This window comes from Ammodytes marinus (genome assembly GCF_949987685.1).
Source record: "Ammodytes marinus genome assembly, chromosome: 9".
In the NCBI taxonomy this organism is placed as follows: domain Eukaryota; kingdom Metazoa; phylum Chordata; class Actinopteri; order Uranoscopiformes; family Ammodytidae; genus Ammodytes; species Ammodytes marinus.
In genome coordinates, this window is record NC_137213.1 from 15,142,173 (window position 1) to 15,158,055 (window position 15,883).

General features: G+C 40.9%; 2 protein-coding genes across 3 annotated transcripts; one reads left to right on the forward strand and one right to left on the reverse strand.

Moving 5' to 3' along the window:
- Positions 1 to 330: 330 nt before the first annotated feature.
- Positions 331 to 8,556, reverse strand: sharpin (SHANK-associated RH domain interacting protein). Of its 2 annotated transcripts, none has more exons than XM_080034614.1 (9): positions 8,064 to 8,556; positions 5,660 to 5,834; positions 4,849 to 4,950; positions 4,601 to 4,742; positions 4,138 to 4,228; positions 3,746 to 4,031; positions 1,680 to 1,783; positions 1,302 to 1,400; positions 331 to 1,183 (listed from the first exon to the last, which is right to left on the reverse strand). In XM_080034614.1, the coding sequence occupies exons 1-9, from the start codon at positions 8,328 to 8,330 to the stop codon at positions 1,133 to 1,135; spliced, it is 1,317 nt and encodes a 438-aa protein (XP_079890740.1). In that variant the 5' UTR covers positions 8,331 to 8,556; the 3' UTR covers positions 331 to 1,132. The 2 variants fall into 2 exon arrangements, with proteins under 2 accessions (XP_079890740.1, XP_079890739.1); XM_080034613.1 differs by having other exon boundaries at positions 334 to 1,183; positions 1,302 to 1,403.
- Positions 8,557 to 11,383: 2,827 nt separating this feature from the next.
- Positions 11,384 to 15,865, forward strand: LOC307255077 (alanine aminotransferase 2; the record flags this gene model as incomplete). Its single annotated transcript, XM_080033682.1, has 11 exons — positions 11,384 to 11,485; positions 11,586 to 11,675; positions 11,780 to 11,888; positions 12,631 to 12,764; positions 13,108 to 13,351; positions 13,461 to 13,540; positions 13,643 to 13,779; positions 14,498 to 14,672; positions 15,209 to 15,364; positions 15,471 to 15,583; positions 15,775 to 15,865. The coding sequence occupies exons 1-11, from the start codon at positions 11,420 to 11,422 to the stop codon at positions 15,863 to 15,865; spliced, it is 1,395 nt and encodes a 464-aa protein (XP_079889808.1). The 5' UTR covers positions 11,384 to 11,419.
- Between the last annotated feature and the right edge of the window lie 18 nt (positions 15,866 to 15,883).

Below are 15,883 nucleotides of genomic sequence, written 5' to 3' on the forward strand. Positions count from 1 at the left end.
GTCATAAAAATTACGAGTGGATCAAAAATAGATTGAATACTGCTGTTTTCTCAACTTAAACAAACTTCATAGCTCTTAAGAAATAGCAACTAGTTTCAGTGATTCAACTTTTTCATGATACCCTAAAATACAGCAAGACCATGATAAAAGCACTGCACAAAGAAACTGCCACAGGCAAACTTGCTTAGTGTGAGTGTGCCCCTAACGTGCCCTGTGGAGTCTATCTAAAGAAACCAAGCGTATGTTTGCATTCATTGTTACACACCACAATGAACTATCTAAAAAGCGGCCACACTAAAAAACAAGTCAAATCGTCAATAGACAAACAGGATTTTCTTGGTTCCGTTATGTTTATTCTGCTAATGTAAGTTTTTACAGTATGATGTACAGAAAACAGGTCATTCTGTTGCTGTCACAGCTCAGAGGGGATTGATTAAAATGAGATCAACTGCCAACATGTACATCAATTACTATCTCAATGCAGCTTGTTACAAATAATACACTTAATACAATGTTATACAAAAATAAAAGCACTTGACAACCCTGTAAACGCGACTTTCCGTATCTTCTCGGCCAATGGCGTCCCATAATTATTTTGGCACTGACAGATGACCCCGCTAAACAAACACAACAGGGTATTGCTCAAGGCTTCACCTCTCCTCTCACTTCACAGTTAGCACAAACCTAAAGTCCCTCGTCTTCCAAGTTGCATTCGAATCCAGAGACGTAGGCTACATCACGTCTCTCTCTCTCTCTCTTTCCATCTCACCAAAATAAATATAAGGCCGTCTGTGTTGTTTGGGACACATACACCCTGTAAAATAAATAACAAAGAGGTCAGGCCAAATTCAGATGTATGTCATGGTTGTGTCCAAATAATGGGTCTAAGCCGCACACTGTCTGCAGGCCTCGACCGGCGCAGCTCTGCGTCATGCTACAGTGCTTCAAACTCTCCGGTCCTCAGCAGCCCGCACGCTGTCAGAGGGCCCTCAGTGCATCCACAGTCTCTTGTGTGAGTAGTTTGTCAACATGTACGTGGCGGATTAGGCAACCTCAACCCTGTGTGTGTGTGTGTGCATGTGTGTGTGTTAAGTGAGTGAGAAATGGCGACCAGGACAGCAATGATAGGCAGTCAGCTGCTGCTTGAACCGGACTCTCCTCGATCCTCTCTCCTTCCTTTCTCCTTCGGGAGAGAATGAAAAAGACGTAAAAAGGAAAGGAGTAGAATGTCACTGAGGGGGGAAAAATGGTATGTTCGGACTAGAGCAAAAGCATTGATTAATGAGATGTTACGTAGTTACCTGCTGGATGTGCGCGTCGGGTCTGGCTGTGGCACAGATTTCGCAGCCCGGACGGGACGGCTTGTTGATGAAAGTGCACGAGGGACAAGCCCACTCTGTCTGCTGAGAATTTACGAAAATCATCATGATTATAATATCATTGTCGAAAGCTACAGTTTGAAAAGATTGCACGCTTGTATTCATCCACCATGGCTGAGGGAGCACATAAGCAAGACTGACATTATACAATTTCTTTATTATCTACAATCGTACCATTAGCTTCTAAAAGGAGATTTACTGTTGAATGTTTGCATTTACCGTTTCTCACCAAAACGCACTGCGTGTATCTTTGAGGACCAATGAACAAAACCTCCCAAAAATAAATCTGTTCTAACATACCTGTGTTCTATTGGCTTTGTGTGTATGATCATTCAGCTGCAGATTCTCAATGTCAAGGACGTCTTTGATGTCACCCGGTCTATCGCTTCCACCAGCCGTGCTCCCTGAAGAACAACAACAACAACACAAAGTTATTGGAACTATGCGTTGTCTAGTTTGAACACAGTGTTCACAATGAGTTGGAAAATATACAGTCCCCTCCATAAGTATCGGAACAGTGAGGCCAATTCCTTTATTTTTGCTGTAGACTGGAAACATTTGGGTTTGACACCAAAAGATGAATATGAGACAATAGATCAACATTTCAGCTTTCATTTCCAGGTATTCACATCTGGATCTGATACACAACTGAGAAGATATAATTTTTTGAAAAGGAACACCACATTTTTAGGCAAGCAAAAGTATTGGAACAGATAGACTTTAAATAAATTAAAGTAAATAAACCATAATATTTTGTCGCAAATACTTGCAATAACTGCATCAAGCCTGTGATCCATTGACATCACAAAACGTTTGCATTCTTCTTTTGTGATGCTTTTCCAGGCTTTCACCGCAGCCTCATTCAGTTGCTGTTTGTTTTGGGGGGTTACTCCCTTCGGTCTCCTCTTTAGCAAGTAAAATGCATGCTCTATAGCGTTTAAGTCTGGAGATTGACTTGGCCAGTCTAAAACCTTCCATTTCTTGCCAATGATGAACTCCTTTGTTGTTTTTGCAGTTTTTTGGATCATTATCTTGCTGCATGATGGAGCATCTTCCAATCAGTTTGGTTGCATATTTCTTTAAATTGGCAGACCGAATGTTTCTGTAGACTTCTAAGTTCATTTTGCTGTTGCCATCATGTGTTACTGTGTTGTTGTCAAGATGAACCTTTACCAAAGTGATGGAAAGGCTAAAGTTTGGAGAAAGAAAGGATCTACTCATGATCCCAAGCATACAAGCTCATCTGTGAGAAACGGTGGAGGCAATGTCATGGCTTGGGCTTGCATGGCATCTTCTCGGATGGGCTCATTATTCTTCATTGATGATGTAACACATGATGGCAACAGTAAAATGAACTCAGAAGTGTACAGAAACATTTTGTCTGACAATTTAAGGAAAGATGCAACCAAACTGATTGGAAGATCCTCCATCATGCAGCAAGATATTGACCCAAAACACAACAAAGGAGTTAATCAGGGGCAAGAAGTGAAAGGTTTTAGACTGGCTAAGTCAATCTCCAGACTTAAATGCTATAGAGCATGCATTTTACCTGCTAAAGAGGAGACCTAAGAGAGTAACCCCCTAACACAAACAGCAACTGAATGAGGCTGCGGTGAAAGCCTGGAAAAGCATCACAAAAGAAGAATGCAAAAGTTTGGTGATGTCAATTGCAAGCAAAGGATTTGCGACAAAATAGTATGTTTTACTCACTTTAATTTATTTAAAGTCTATCTGTTCCAATACTTCTGCTCGCCTAAAAATGTGGTGTTCCTTTACAAATAATGCTATCTTCTCAGTTGTGTATCGGATCCAGATGTGAATACCTGGAAATGAAAGCTGAAATGTTGATCTATTGTCTCATATTCATCTTTTGGTGTCAAACCCAAATGTTTCCAGTCTACAGCAAAAATAAAGGAATTGGCCTCACTGTTCCGATACTTATGGAGGGGACTGTACGGACATATTCTCCCTGGTGTTTTTTCTGTACGTCAGCACATTTAATCTAAAATCAAACACAGACTACAAAGTTAAAGTGAAACAGATTTCACAGACTAAAGAAATCAGAATCAGATATACTTTATTGATCCCCGGGGGAAAATTCAATATTAAATTAACATACATCAAAATTACGTCATCTTATTTCAAAATTGGGTCTTTTGCAGTTAATGGCTGATTTAAGTCTACAGACATCACCAGCCACTCATCTCTACTGTTGTGATGATCTGTTGGGCTTGACCCTTTCAAAGAATGCTCGCATTCAGACACATTAAACAGATGGATTGAGACTAGTTAAATCATTTGGCCAGTCAAGACATTTCAGTGTTTGGCCTAGTCACAGAATGGGTCTGTGTAGTACTGAGGCTTACCGTGGTTGTTGTTGGGCAGCTTGGAGGGCAGGGTGCTGTAACCCCTCCAGTCTTGTGAGGTGGGGCCGTTGCCCGGTGGGAGGGGAGGGGCCAGCAAGGCGCTCTCCAGGTCCTGATGGAACAGCTGGCGGGTGATACGCGCCTGTCGGGCAGAGATCAGGTAGAGGTACGCTGTGTCACCGTCCTTCTGCACCCCGTACGAAGCCAGAGACCTGGGCTCTGTGCACAGACACTGACCGATCACCCAGCGCTGCACGCGGGGATGGAAACCATACTCCAGAAACACCTGAAGAAGAAGAAGAAAAGAAAAGAAAAGAGCAGCGGGAGTTTAGTGATCGAAAACTAACTGCAGTAAGTGCATTTATTTCTTGCTTTATTGAAACTCTTCAAACCTGTTGCTTGAGTGCGGCCACGGTCATGTAGGGAAAGACTTTCACTGTGACGCAGCAGGATGACGAAACATCCTCCACCACCACCGATAAACTGCAACACAACAAGTGGCAACGTCAGATGCACAAACACACAGCCTTGTTTGTTTTTGTCACTTTTTTTTATTTTAGAATTATTATCATATATTATTATAATTTTAATGTTATTTATTTATTTTACTTCCATTTATTTATTTATCTATTTACTTGTCTATAATTATTTTTTATTTATTTAATATATACTTTATATATATACTTTATATATACTATTTTTTTTAAGAAGATTAGGTTTTCATGTTGAGCTGTACAGTGTACACCTATTTTGATCCCAATAAAAGAATGTATTTAAAAAACAAAACAACACACAACATGCAGGACACGTCAGTCACAGCGCCCTCTAATAAATCATCACCCGTCCAGATCTTACCTGATCTCTCCGTCGGCGTAGTTCTTCTCAGACAGCTGAATGATCAGCTCCGCTTTCTGCCGAGCCAGAGCGAGTGCGTGTTGTGACGCTGCCTGGGTGTCGCCTGCTTCTATCGCCTTGGCCAGCTCTACGCATAGCTCCTCTAAAAAACAAAGAGGTGGCAATCAAAAATTGGACAATACTTAGAGCAGGTTCTGAGCGGATGAAAGGTCCAAAACAAATGCATGGTGGGGAGCAGAGATACCCACCGGTGTGCGGCAGCGAGGCAGAGCTCCACTGCTCCGGGGCTGCTGCTGCTGCTGCTGTGTGCTCGTTTCTGCCATCTGATTCCACTGTGTTAATATTTGCAACTGTCAAGATGAAAAACATGAAACAGGGTTACAAGAAAAGGCCTTACAACACGTGGTCTTAGGACACACATATATCAGCCAACGTGATTATTTAGTCTAGCTGCATTTGGCTGAAAAAGGCCCAATGTACGTATCAGCTTAACCCTTTAATAATGGAAAATAATTTGTGGAGTCTCGATTTCTCAATGCTTTTCAGGACCCTCTAGCATTTACTTATGTGTTCTTCCCTACACACATTTTAAACTTCTACCTTTAAAAGAATATACATTGAAAAATACTTGTCACAATTGTGCCTATCCAATTCATATCCTCCCAGGAGTAAACTTAACGCAGCTGTTTTTTTTCTTTAGCTCTTGATTTCTTCACAAACCAGCTGGCGAGCTTTCACAGTACATTCTCCACTGACTGTTTGTTTCTAAAATATTAAGTAGACACTTTGATGAAGAGCTGAAGGTACCAGGCACCTCGGTGTCTCTTTGTGTTATATCTCAGGACACCAATTTATTCTTCCAAAATTTTGACTTTGCTTGCAGGCAAAACATGGTGTCTTTTTAAACTTTTCACAAAACTCTTTTATTTTTCCTTCCCCCAAAGGCTTGTTTGCTTTTACATGTCATTTATGATCATCAGAGGGAAAAAAAGGAGACTGTTTAAGAACTATTTAAAAGTTCCTCGTAGCACCTTTAGAGTAAGCGGTTGTCAAACTGACCTCTGTGCGCCTCCCGTAGTGATGACATCACCACGGTGGCCCACTCCTCGGCCTCGCGGTCGCAGCGGAAGTTGAAGCGGATGCAGTCGTGAGGCGGAGCGGCCAGACGCATCTCATGGCAGCGCGACGATTTGACCTCGTACTGCACCGAGCGCAGGTCAAACTCTGCGATGAACTGAGGGCAGAGCATAAAAAAATTGAAAATAAAGTCAAACATTTCCTCTATTATCATTTCACAAAAAGAACAGAAATAAAAAAAGTGCTTCCATAAATGCAAGACCTAGAAAATGTAAAACAACCTGATAGTTTGATTTCCATTTCCCCCTAGGCTTTGTGGGACTGCCATTAACAATTATTTTCATTATTGATCAATCTACAAGACATTTTGTTTGATTATCGCTTCGTTGATCACATTTTCAATATGCCAACTACAGTGTGTCGGAGCCAGAGACGACATCTTCAAATTGATTGTTTGGTCCAATCAGCAGATCCAAATATATTTCTTTTACTAGCATATTCCCCACAATTAAAAGTTAAAACTAGTGAATGTGTGACATTTCTACCAAACTAAACAAAAACTAGCTAAAAATACGTAGAATTAAGGACTTAGGAAAATAAGGAGGCCTTGAGGGTTTGCGAAGTGCAAATATGGAAATAGTTCCCTTAAACTTGACAAGGGGCAAGTGAAATGCTCATTCTGATGAGTGAGTTTAGCAGCCCAGAGGTTGAACACACCTAATCTGTCTTCTGACACTCATTATGGCAGTGGAGGGAATCATTAGGGGCACTGAAGCTGGGTGTTATGGCTTGACACAAGCAGCAAAGGGGGGGATTTGCCTGCTGCCAGAGAGCTTGTACACACACTCTTGATAGTGATATGACTATAAAGGAAAAGACAGCTCAGACAGAAGAGCTTAAAAGAAGCCTGGGATCAAAGCAAAAAACCATGCAAATCACAAAGCATCTCAACCAGTCGAGGGGGAAATCTGTCTGACTTGAGATTATTCTACCGTAATGAAAGTCTGATTCTTCGGAGCCCCTCAGGTTTTTGAAGAAGACTTGAAGAACAAAGGACAGGCAGAAAAAAGTAACGTAAATGAACCTTCAGGCATGATCAAGCATGTGTGTCTATAGCTGGGACTGATGAGGCCATTGACAGTAATCACCCATAATAATGAAACAACTGGTTCATATAGCCTACTAAAATGTGTCCCACAGCGTCTGAACAACACTGCAGTTACCTTCATATATAAAGAATGAAGAATCTAATTAGCTAAAGGTGGTAACTAGAGTTGACGTTAACAGAAGGCCTACAGAGCTTAACAATATGCACCTATCACCATTAAGATTATTTTCAGTATTGGTTCACTTGCCAATTATTCCTCCGTTCGGTTTTTTCTATAAAATGCAGAGAATGATGAAAGATGTTAACTATAATTCCCCACACCCCAAGATTGTGATTTTACAAAAGCTTGTTTTTTCACACAAAAACACACCCACAATGTTTGTTTTTGCCCTCTAAAGATGATGTTGACTCCACCTTTTATTTTCAGAAAATTACTTTATGTCAATTTTGACATGTGACAAATACAAGGCTCAACACTGACCCTGTGTTCCAAATCATATCATATACTTTTTTTTTCTATACTTCATACTAAAGCATGCTGGTTTACATACTGCAAAATGCAATTGGATGTATTAGGGCATCTGGGTATTTTTGGCATAAGGCATTAGACATGCATGTATCGAGACATGCATGTATCGGGACATCTTAAATCTTTTTATGGCATAATAAATAGTATTTTCTTTGAGTTTGATGGTTGAGAGGGAAAAGAAGTCTCAATGCAGCTGATTGCCACTGTGCTCATTGATGGATTTCCCCCTAGTGACGTTTTATACAAATGAAGGTGTAGTGGTCATGGGAAGACTGAAAATGAAAGTGAAACAAAAAAACAAAACAATAAAAGGTTCTTAGTATATGTAGCTAAAACAACTAAAACAAATCATACATTTTATAATGTTTGTCGAAATATAAGCACTAGACTGGAGTTAATGCCAGATGAGTGAAGAAAGATATCAAGAAGGATAGCTAAACTTCTGCTGATGGGATGAATGTCTGTCAAAGTAGATTCTTAAAACGCCTAGAAGAAAATATCTTGGTGTCGGTGTTGCAGCAGCAGTGTGTCTATTTGCATTTAATGAAATCTGGAGTGATTTAATGCAGGATTTGTAGAGGGGCTAAGAGCTCCATAAAATGGCGTGTAGCCTACAACAGGCCTTTGCTGTTGTCAAATATAAACACGGTTGATCACAATCCTGTCTGAGCGGGGGATACGACAGCACACACCCTCCAACCACACACACACACAGGCCGGGTGTAGCCTACATGTGAATGAAATCTCACCACACTGCGGTTCCCGCTCGTGTCTCGCAGCGCCAGTCGGAACTCTCCGGCCCGGCTCGGGTCCATGCTGAGCTGCAGCCGCAGAGCCTCGCTGCCCGCCCCTGGGAGACACAGCGGCCGGATCCCCGAGTGACACACCGACACGCGGACCGACATTAAGACGGTGCTGCAGAAAGCTGACAGCCCAGATCCGCCGCACGCAGCAGCCTGCTGTGACGAGGCAGGGGCCGGGGCTGGAGGAGCCCAGCCGCCCGAGCTGAGAGCCATATCGCTGGACGCAGCTCGAAGGCGGAGGGAGGGTGTCGGAAGCCCCGCGGCAGGTGTTGCTGCTGCCCGCTGCTCGTGTGCGGTTTATAAGGTCCACCGGCGTCCGGAGAGACTGTGTGTCTTCACGGGGAGACTCTGCTTTTCTCCTCTTCTTCTCGAAAATGCTTCCATATCGACCCGACCCGAGCAGACACGGAGCGAACGAAAGAAAAACAAAACAGGAAGAACGGGGGTACGTCTCTTATTGTTGTCCGTAGAGAAACTTGGCCGAGTGAAACATCAAATGAATGCCATAATAAAGCACTCGAGAAAAGGCACTATGCGGAAATAGAATATTATGGATATGGATATAGCTTTGTTTTTTTAAACTGAAAGAGATTTCTCTAATTCACAGTGAGCACAACATATCAATTAAATAGACAATTCAGCAGTGAAACTAACTAATTAAATATAACCACAGGTAGGCCTATATTGATATTAAAATACACATGCACATTTATTAGAAATCATAATTGTTCTGAGATATTACCAAAATATTAAACCCACACTTCTTACCTGTGGTAGCCCGTAAAACAGTTGAGGTTTCACAAAGACAGATAAGGTTAACTCAGATGTGGTTAATGGTTACTTAAAACAACAAACAATCAAACAAACAAACAAACAAACAAACAAACAAATCTTAAAGTTTTTATTTTTCTGTTCATAATAATGATAATAATACTATAGCACACCTTATTGGAATACTGTAGCACCTTTCATACATAAATACAGTTAAAGGTGCTTTACAATGAGGAAATTACATGCACCAAATGCTTTACATTCAAATATGCCATAATTAATGGAGAAGACGACAATAAGGCCCAACTTAATAATAAAAGTTTTTTTTATAAAGAGAATAAAATAAAGTTAAGTAGTTGTTTCTTGTATTTTGTCTTTTGTTTGTGTGTTCACTTTTACAGCTGTCTGTTGGTGTTCCTAAAGAAAAAATCTGAAAGAAAAAAAAAAAAAAAAAAGTTGGGTCAAGATATAGGGGAGAACGGGGTAATCTGAGCCACTTTTTACATTTGCTCCCCTCTAAGCGAGCTAAAATTATTTATCACTCAAATTTACACATTTCCCATTAATTCAGGATGTTTCCTAGAAATGGGCATTAGCAGAATTTTTTCAAGACAAAGGGCAGTGAAAATATAATTGTTTTAAAAAAAGTTGTCATGTGGCTCACTTTACCCCAGCTGTGGGGTAAACTGATCCACTTACTTTTTCCACTCTGAAACTACCATAACAACACATATTGTAACAGTAAGAATCCTGAAAGCTAGCCACACATTCCAGAACTAATGTCGGACTAGTAAAAGAATGATGGGGTTTGGTCAATTAAGCAAAGCAAATTTTCTAAACACTTGAAAGTAACTCTGAACAAAATCAAATACAACATATTATAATTCAAAAGGTTTTAATAAGATTCAAATGAAAGATAGAACCAGTTAGATTAGAACAAAGTCTGGGGGTCAGAACACAGGACCCTTAGAGCCAACTAGTGTCTGGGGGTCAAAGCATAGGAAAATCAGAACCAGCGAGAACAGCCTGGGACTCAGAACACAGGAGAAGACCCAACTGGATTATAACAGCAGCCTGTCATACTCTACAACTAGGCCTACTCTACATTCCAGCCCTGAAGGTTACAGGGAAAGATGAGAAGGTGCTCTTTCCGTGTGGTTGCCCCAGGTCGTCTTCCTGGTGTATTTCCTTGGCATGATGGCTTTTCTACAATGTGTATGACATTAAAATAAAACATGTCATGTAATATTACATTAAAATATGTTTAAGACTAAACTTAACTTGTGCCTCATGGTGGGGGCAAGTGAGACGGTGGCTCACTTTCCCCCACAGCATTTGGCTCACTTTCCCCCACCACCACAATTTGAGAAAAAACTACCTCTCTTAGCATTTCAGGCTAATCTTCAGTTATCATCATCACATGGTTTCATGTTGGTAGTTCATCAACACGTATGATAGAAGTTTTTCTATGTGAATACATTTGCTTTGGCACAACAGTTGATTAAGTTGACAGCAAGAAAATTTACTTTTACATGCAAAATACCTATTTTGGTGAAAAAAACATGCTTACCACAGCACCATGAGGTCCTCTCTTTCAGGGTCATGGGGAAATGAGAGGGGCTTGAAAACATATATCTCACATGACCACAAATGTTTTCCGTTGCCTAGATACAGGGGGTGGCTCACATTACCCGATGCCTCAGATTCCCCCGTTCTCCCCTACTATCTATGGTCAAGATGCAAACATCTTTCGCAATCTTCTTGTTCGTATTCCTCGATGGTGCCAATTAGAGTTTCATCTTGTTACAACATTTACAATCAACCTGTGAAGCCAAAAACATGACAGAGGATCAGGGGTCGTCTTCTCAGAACTCTCATTAATTGTCTTCAGACTTTTAACTATTAGTTGCATGATTTCAGTCCTTCCTCTGTCACTCTCCCTGAGGTTTCTAAATTCTTTCACGTTAAAGGTTTTTTTTACTGGGAGTTTTTTCTTGGTCGAGCTAAGGGTCTGAGGGCAGAGGGTGTCATACTGTACGGAATGTAAAGTCCACTAAGGCAAATGTCTATTTGTGATATTAAGCTTTACAAATAAAACCAACCCTACCAACTGAGCTAAGGGCGCCCCATATGTTTGTATTTTTAACAAAAAATAACTACCCCAGGACTTAAATTTAATACACCTTGTCTTTGATCAAACACCAGTTCAACGCAGCACACTCTTCTACTTTTGTAACTTTAAGCCTGGGAACATACATTTTCTAGATTAAGATCGTTGGCTTCTATTCAAGGCTGTACAATACTTTTAGTGGTTATGGTCTGAGAGGAACGTCCTCCAATTAAAAGTTAATGTACAATTGTTTAACAAAGAAGTAAATGGTTGCCCAACATGCAAATGATAACACGTGGGTCAAGTTGACCTCATAAACGCAGCTCACCTGTACTCAACTCAACACTCGAGTGGCTGGTCTGATAGAAGTGAAGAGGACGAGATGTCTGTCCTGCAGGAGATCAGTCAGAATGTGAGGAACATGAAGCCCTATGAGTATGCCATCCTGGCCAGACGGGTGAGACAGATCAACCAAGAGCTCAGACAGGTAAAGATGAAAAAAGGATTTTTGAAATATCTGCAAAATTGGACTCTGGACTCTGAGAGTGATAGCTGGAACCTCTGCTTTTATATCCGCCTGTCCTTAGGGAGTGGAAAAGCCATACAATGAAGTGATAGATGTCTCCTGGGGGGACCCACACACCGCAGGTTTGAAGCCTCTGTCATTTGTCCGACAGGTAAACTGTAACCACCTTTAAGCTGCATTTACAACTGCATGTGCAAGCTAATGCATCTTCTTTTGAAAAAAAATCTCACTACTGTGTGTCTTCATATTATTCAGGTTCTTGCAGCATGTCTTTACCCTCAGCTTGTGGACAGCGTCAAACTGCCAGTGGACGTCAGACAGAGGGCCCAGCGGCTGCTTGGGTTATGTGAAGGAGGGAGCGTTGGTAAGGGATGTGCATGGGGCATTACAATGAAAATGTTAAATAATCAGCTGTCAAGTCAATGATTTCTTCTGCTAGTTTATCACCAAGCAGATGGCTTTGTTAAGTTTAGTTTTTTGCCCAGGTTTTGAGATATGACTCCAATATCTCTGTCAAATAGCTCAATACAATATACAACAACATTATTAATACACACACTATACATACGAATAAATGTAAATATTTTTTATTTATTATTATTCTTCCGGACAATTACACACAATACACAATTTTCTCTTTGCATATTCATACATATTACTTTGTGTTATCGTCCGAAGGGTGGCAGGAGAAGCCAAAGGCTTATCAGGTCCCGCCCCCACTGCCATAAGATTCAGATACACAGCTACTGATACAGTTAAAACATATATATATATTTTTTTTTAAGAAGATGCATTCCAATACACAGACAATTTTAGGTCTCCTTATTAATTTTCCTCTCTGCCTGTGACAATGCAGATAGTGATATGGCCATTTAAAGTTGTATTTAGAGAAAGACTGTAAATAGTCAGAATATACTCACACACTAAACTATAATAACACAATGCTATGAAATATATAATGGAAAATAATACATTGAGCATTTCCATTGGAGGTAAAATATTACAATGATATTAACCGTCTGCTCTACAGTGTCATCTTAGCTTTTCTGACCCGTCTGTATTTGCTTTGTGAGAGTTTATCATCCGAATCTGCGTTCTGTCTTCAGGTTCTTACTCTGCTATACGCGGTATACCAGAAATAGTCCAACGGGTTGCTGAATTCATAAGCAGACGAGATGGTGGGGCTCCATCTTACCCTGAAAACATCTACATCAGCCCGGGCTCGCAGTGGGCGCTCTCGGTAACTGTCCATTACCCACGTACCGTATATGTATTGACTTTGGACGATAACTGGTTTCTAAAAACCTTGTTGAGCTGCTCACTTAAAGGACTGCTTTTTAATAACATTTTGTTTAGAATAATTTAATTATCGTTATCATACACGTTGGGTAATGTTCAGAATATTCTATATGATGTTTTTTACCCAGACATTTCAAAATAACACATTTGAAAGCTGTTATCCCAATACCGTGATACTGTGGTATTTTCGCTATCAAACCGTTACAATATCATACAGGCCCATGCCTATAATTATCATCATCATCATCATCATCATTATCTTCAACCTCCTCCGCTTTCATTAGAACATTTTCAACATCCTGGTGAACAGCCAGGGCTCCAGCAGAACAGGTGTGCTGACTCCGGTGCCGTGCCACGTCACCAGCACTTTGGCCCTGACGGGGCTGGGGGCCGTCATGGTTCCCTACTACGTCAGTGAGGAGGAGGGCTGGCAGATACAGGTGGAGAAGCTGAATCAAGCGCTGGAATCTGCAAAGGGAGTCTGCAACCCTGTGGCATTGTATGTCATCAACCCTGGAAATCCCTCAGGTGGTTAAAATCTCCTCAAAGAATGGAGATAGTAGGCCTCACATGTGATTTTTCTATCACAGAATATTGTAACACGTGGGTGGTTTTTGTGGTATGTTTGGTCGTATAGGTTACGTTCAAAGCAAGAAGTCCATACAAAAGGTGATCCGGTTCGCTTCAGAGAAGAGGCTCTTCCTTCTGGCTGATGAGGTGGGGTGTCTCAAAGCATTGTGTCGCCCATTGAGTAAATGAGCATAGACAAACATGGAAAACTAAAAAAAGTTGGATTTTTATGTTTGTTCTCCTCCGCAGGTCTATCAGGACTGTGTTTGGGGGGACCAGAGTGAGTTTGTCTCTTACAAGAGGGTCCTGGCTGAGATGGGCCCTCCTTTTTCAGACACAATGGAGCTGGCGTCCTTCCATTCAGCGTCCAAAGGCTTCATGGGAGAGTAAGTTTTCAGGCCCGTGTGAGCAAGCCATCCTCCTTAAAGAAATAGCTCTTTTTTTTTTTTTTTAGCTTTTTGCCACACTTTCTGGCTCAAGTAAAGGTGACCGAAACCGTTCCTGTAACTATGCAAAGGTTGATCTTCTAGGTTAGCTTAGATCAAACACTGGAAGTTTATAGTTGGACCTGCTCCCCTTGACTACCAGTGTTTGAGTTAAGCTTACCTGGATGAGCAACCTTTGCTCATATCTAAATCCTAAATGGATGCACAGTGTTAACGAAACTTTGTTTCATTATAGTTTTATAACATTTTGATGCTGTAACACATTACAATACTGTTCTGCTAGTGACCTTTGTTCTAGTAAACTTAACAGACTACGTTTATGACTCCCTACAATGTAAGAGATATATGTGTCTTCTCAATGGTTAAAAGTTCAGGAGTAGGAATCTACCGGTGCTTTTAATTGCACTGTATGAGTTGTTACATTCCTTTAACACACAGTTACAGGAATGTTTCCTGTCACCTTTTCTTGAGCCGGAGAGTGAGGCAAAAAGCAAAAATTCTAAATGTTGAACTATTCCTTTAAAGGCTCCAGAAATGCAACTCTGACGAAGACGAAGGCTATAAGTTGTCGTCTGGTGGAGCGTGCGATTTGACTGACATGAGCTCAAGAACATCCACTGATTGGACTCTTTCTGTCTTCTTTGCCCCTCATCACCAGGTGTGGTCTGCGCTGTGGATATGTGGAGCTGGTAAACGTGGACCCCGCAGTTATGAAACACCTCCACCAGCTGTTTTCCAAAGACTCCGGTGCGCCCGTGCTGGGTCAGATTGCCCTAGATCTGATGACCAACCCGCCACAACCAGGAGATCCCTCATATCCCCTTTATAATGAGGTGAGACCAGAGGGATGCAAAGGCTTATAGCGTACTTTTTAAAGCCTCTGGAAACATGGTCAAAAATAGTTAAAAAAAAATCTAAATGTGATATCAAAGTTGGTCGTCTTAATGCAAATCCAAAATAAATGTTCATAAATATTATGAAACAGCTTTGGCAGGTAGACTGCGTGGGTGTGGCCGTATCAAACGGGTCTCAATGGCAACTGTCATTGTTTTTATAGAACGTCCGAGCAGGGGAGCTTCCGTGATCGGTTCAAAATACTTATTTTGTCACAAGAACCAGGGAATAGCCCGCCTCATCTAAACCGAATTTCTGTAACGTTTATCAGACTTAAAATGACAATATCTTTCATTTGGATTGATAAATATGTTCAACTATTTTCAGACGCTTACTATCATGCAACTAACTCCCCAAATTACATAGTTAGAAGGATTTTTTTTTTATTTGGGTTACATGGGCTTTACACATTCTAAAAAAAAGGACCAGTGTTTGATTTTTACTTTAAAAAAATATATTCTTTCCTCTCCTGCAGGAGACACAAAACATCAAGAGCACGCTGGTTCATAATGTGAAGAGGGCCCTAGAGGTTCTGAACAGTCTGCCGGGTTTCTGCAGCCAACCGGTGGAAGGAGGAGCTTTTGCGTTCCCCAGAATCCATCTTCCAGCTAAAGCTATTCAGAAAGCCAAGGTTACAATACTATCTCCTATACAACAAGTATATACGGCAGGAAAAGAGCAATCTGATCATTCAAAGAAGTTGTTACATATCTGGTGAATGTGTTTGCTCATTTCAGGAAGTGGGAATGAGACCAGACACGTTCTACTGCAGCAGACTACTGGAGGAGGCTGGTTTGTTGGTCACTCCTGGTTGTGAGTACGGACAAAAGGAGGGCACCTACCACATCAGGTATAATACTTTTATCATATAAATCAAGCACATTTGGTCTACATACCAGGCTTCGCTAAATAAAAAGCATGTTTTTTTTCTTGTAAAGAGTAACAATGGTTAAATAATAATTGTCCTTGTAATTAGTAACAGTAAACATAACTGAATACTTAAAATGGATAATTTTTAACCATTTTCTTTTCCCCCGGCAGATTTTGCATTATGACTCCTAAGGTTATTATGGAAGAAGTCCTGAAACGCCTGACAAGCTTTCACACACAGTTTATGAAGGACTTTTCTTAAAAAAGCATCTTGATAAGG

Bases quoted from the DNA above. Each gene is read 5' to 3' on its own strand.
- sharpin (XM_080034613.1), bottom strand. From the start codon at position 8,330: ATGGCTCTCAGCTCGGGCGGCTGGGCTCCTCCAGCCCCGGCCCCTGCC. The intron at 5,835-8,063 runs GTGAGATTTCAT...CTCTGCCCTCAG, and splicing joins CGAGCGGGAACCGCAGTGTG to TTCATCGCAGAGTTTGACCT. The intron at 1,784-3,745 runs GTAAGCCTCAGT...GTTGTTCTTCAG, and splicing joins GCTGCCCAACAACAACCACG to GGAGCACGGCTGGTGGAAGC.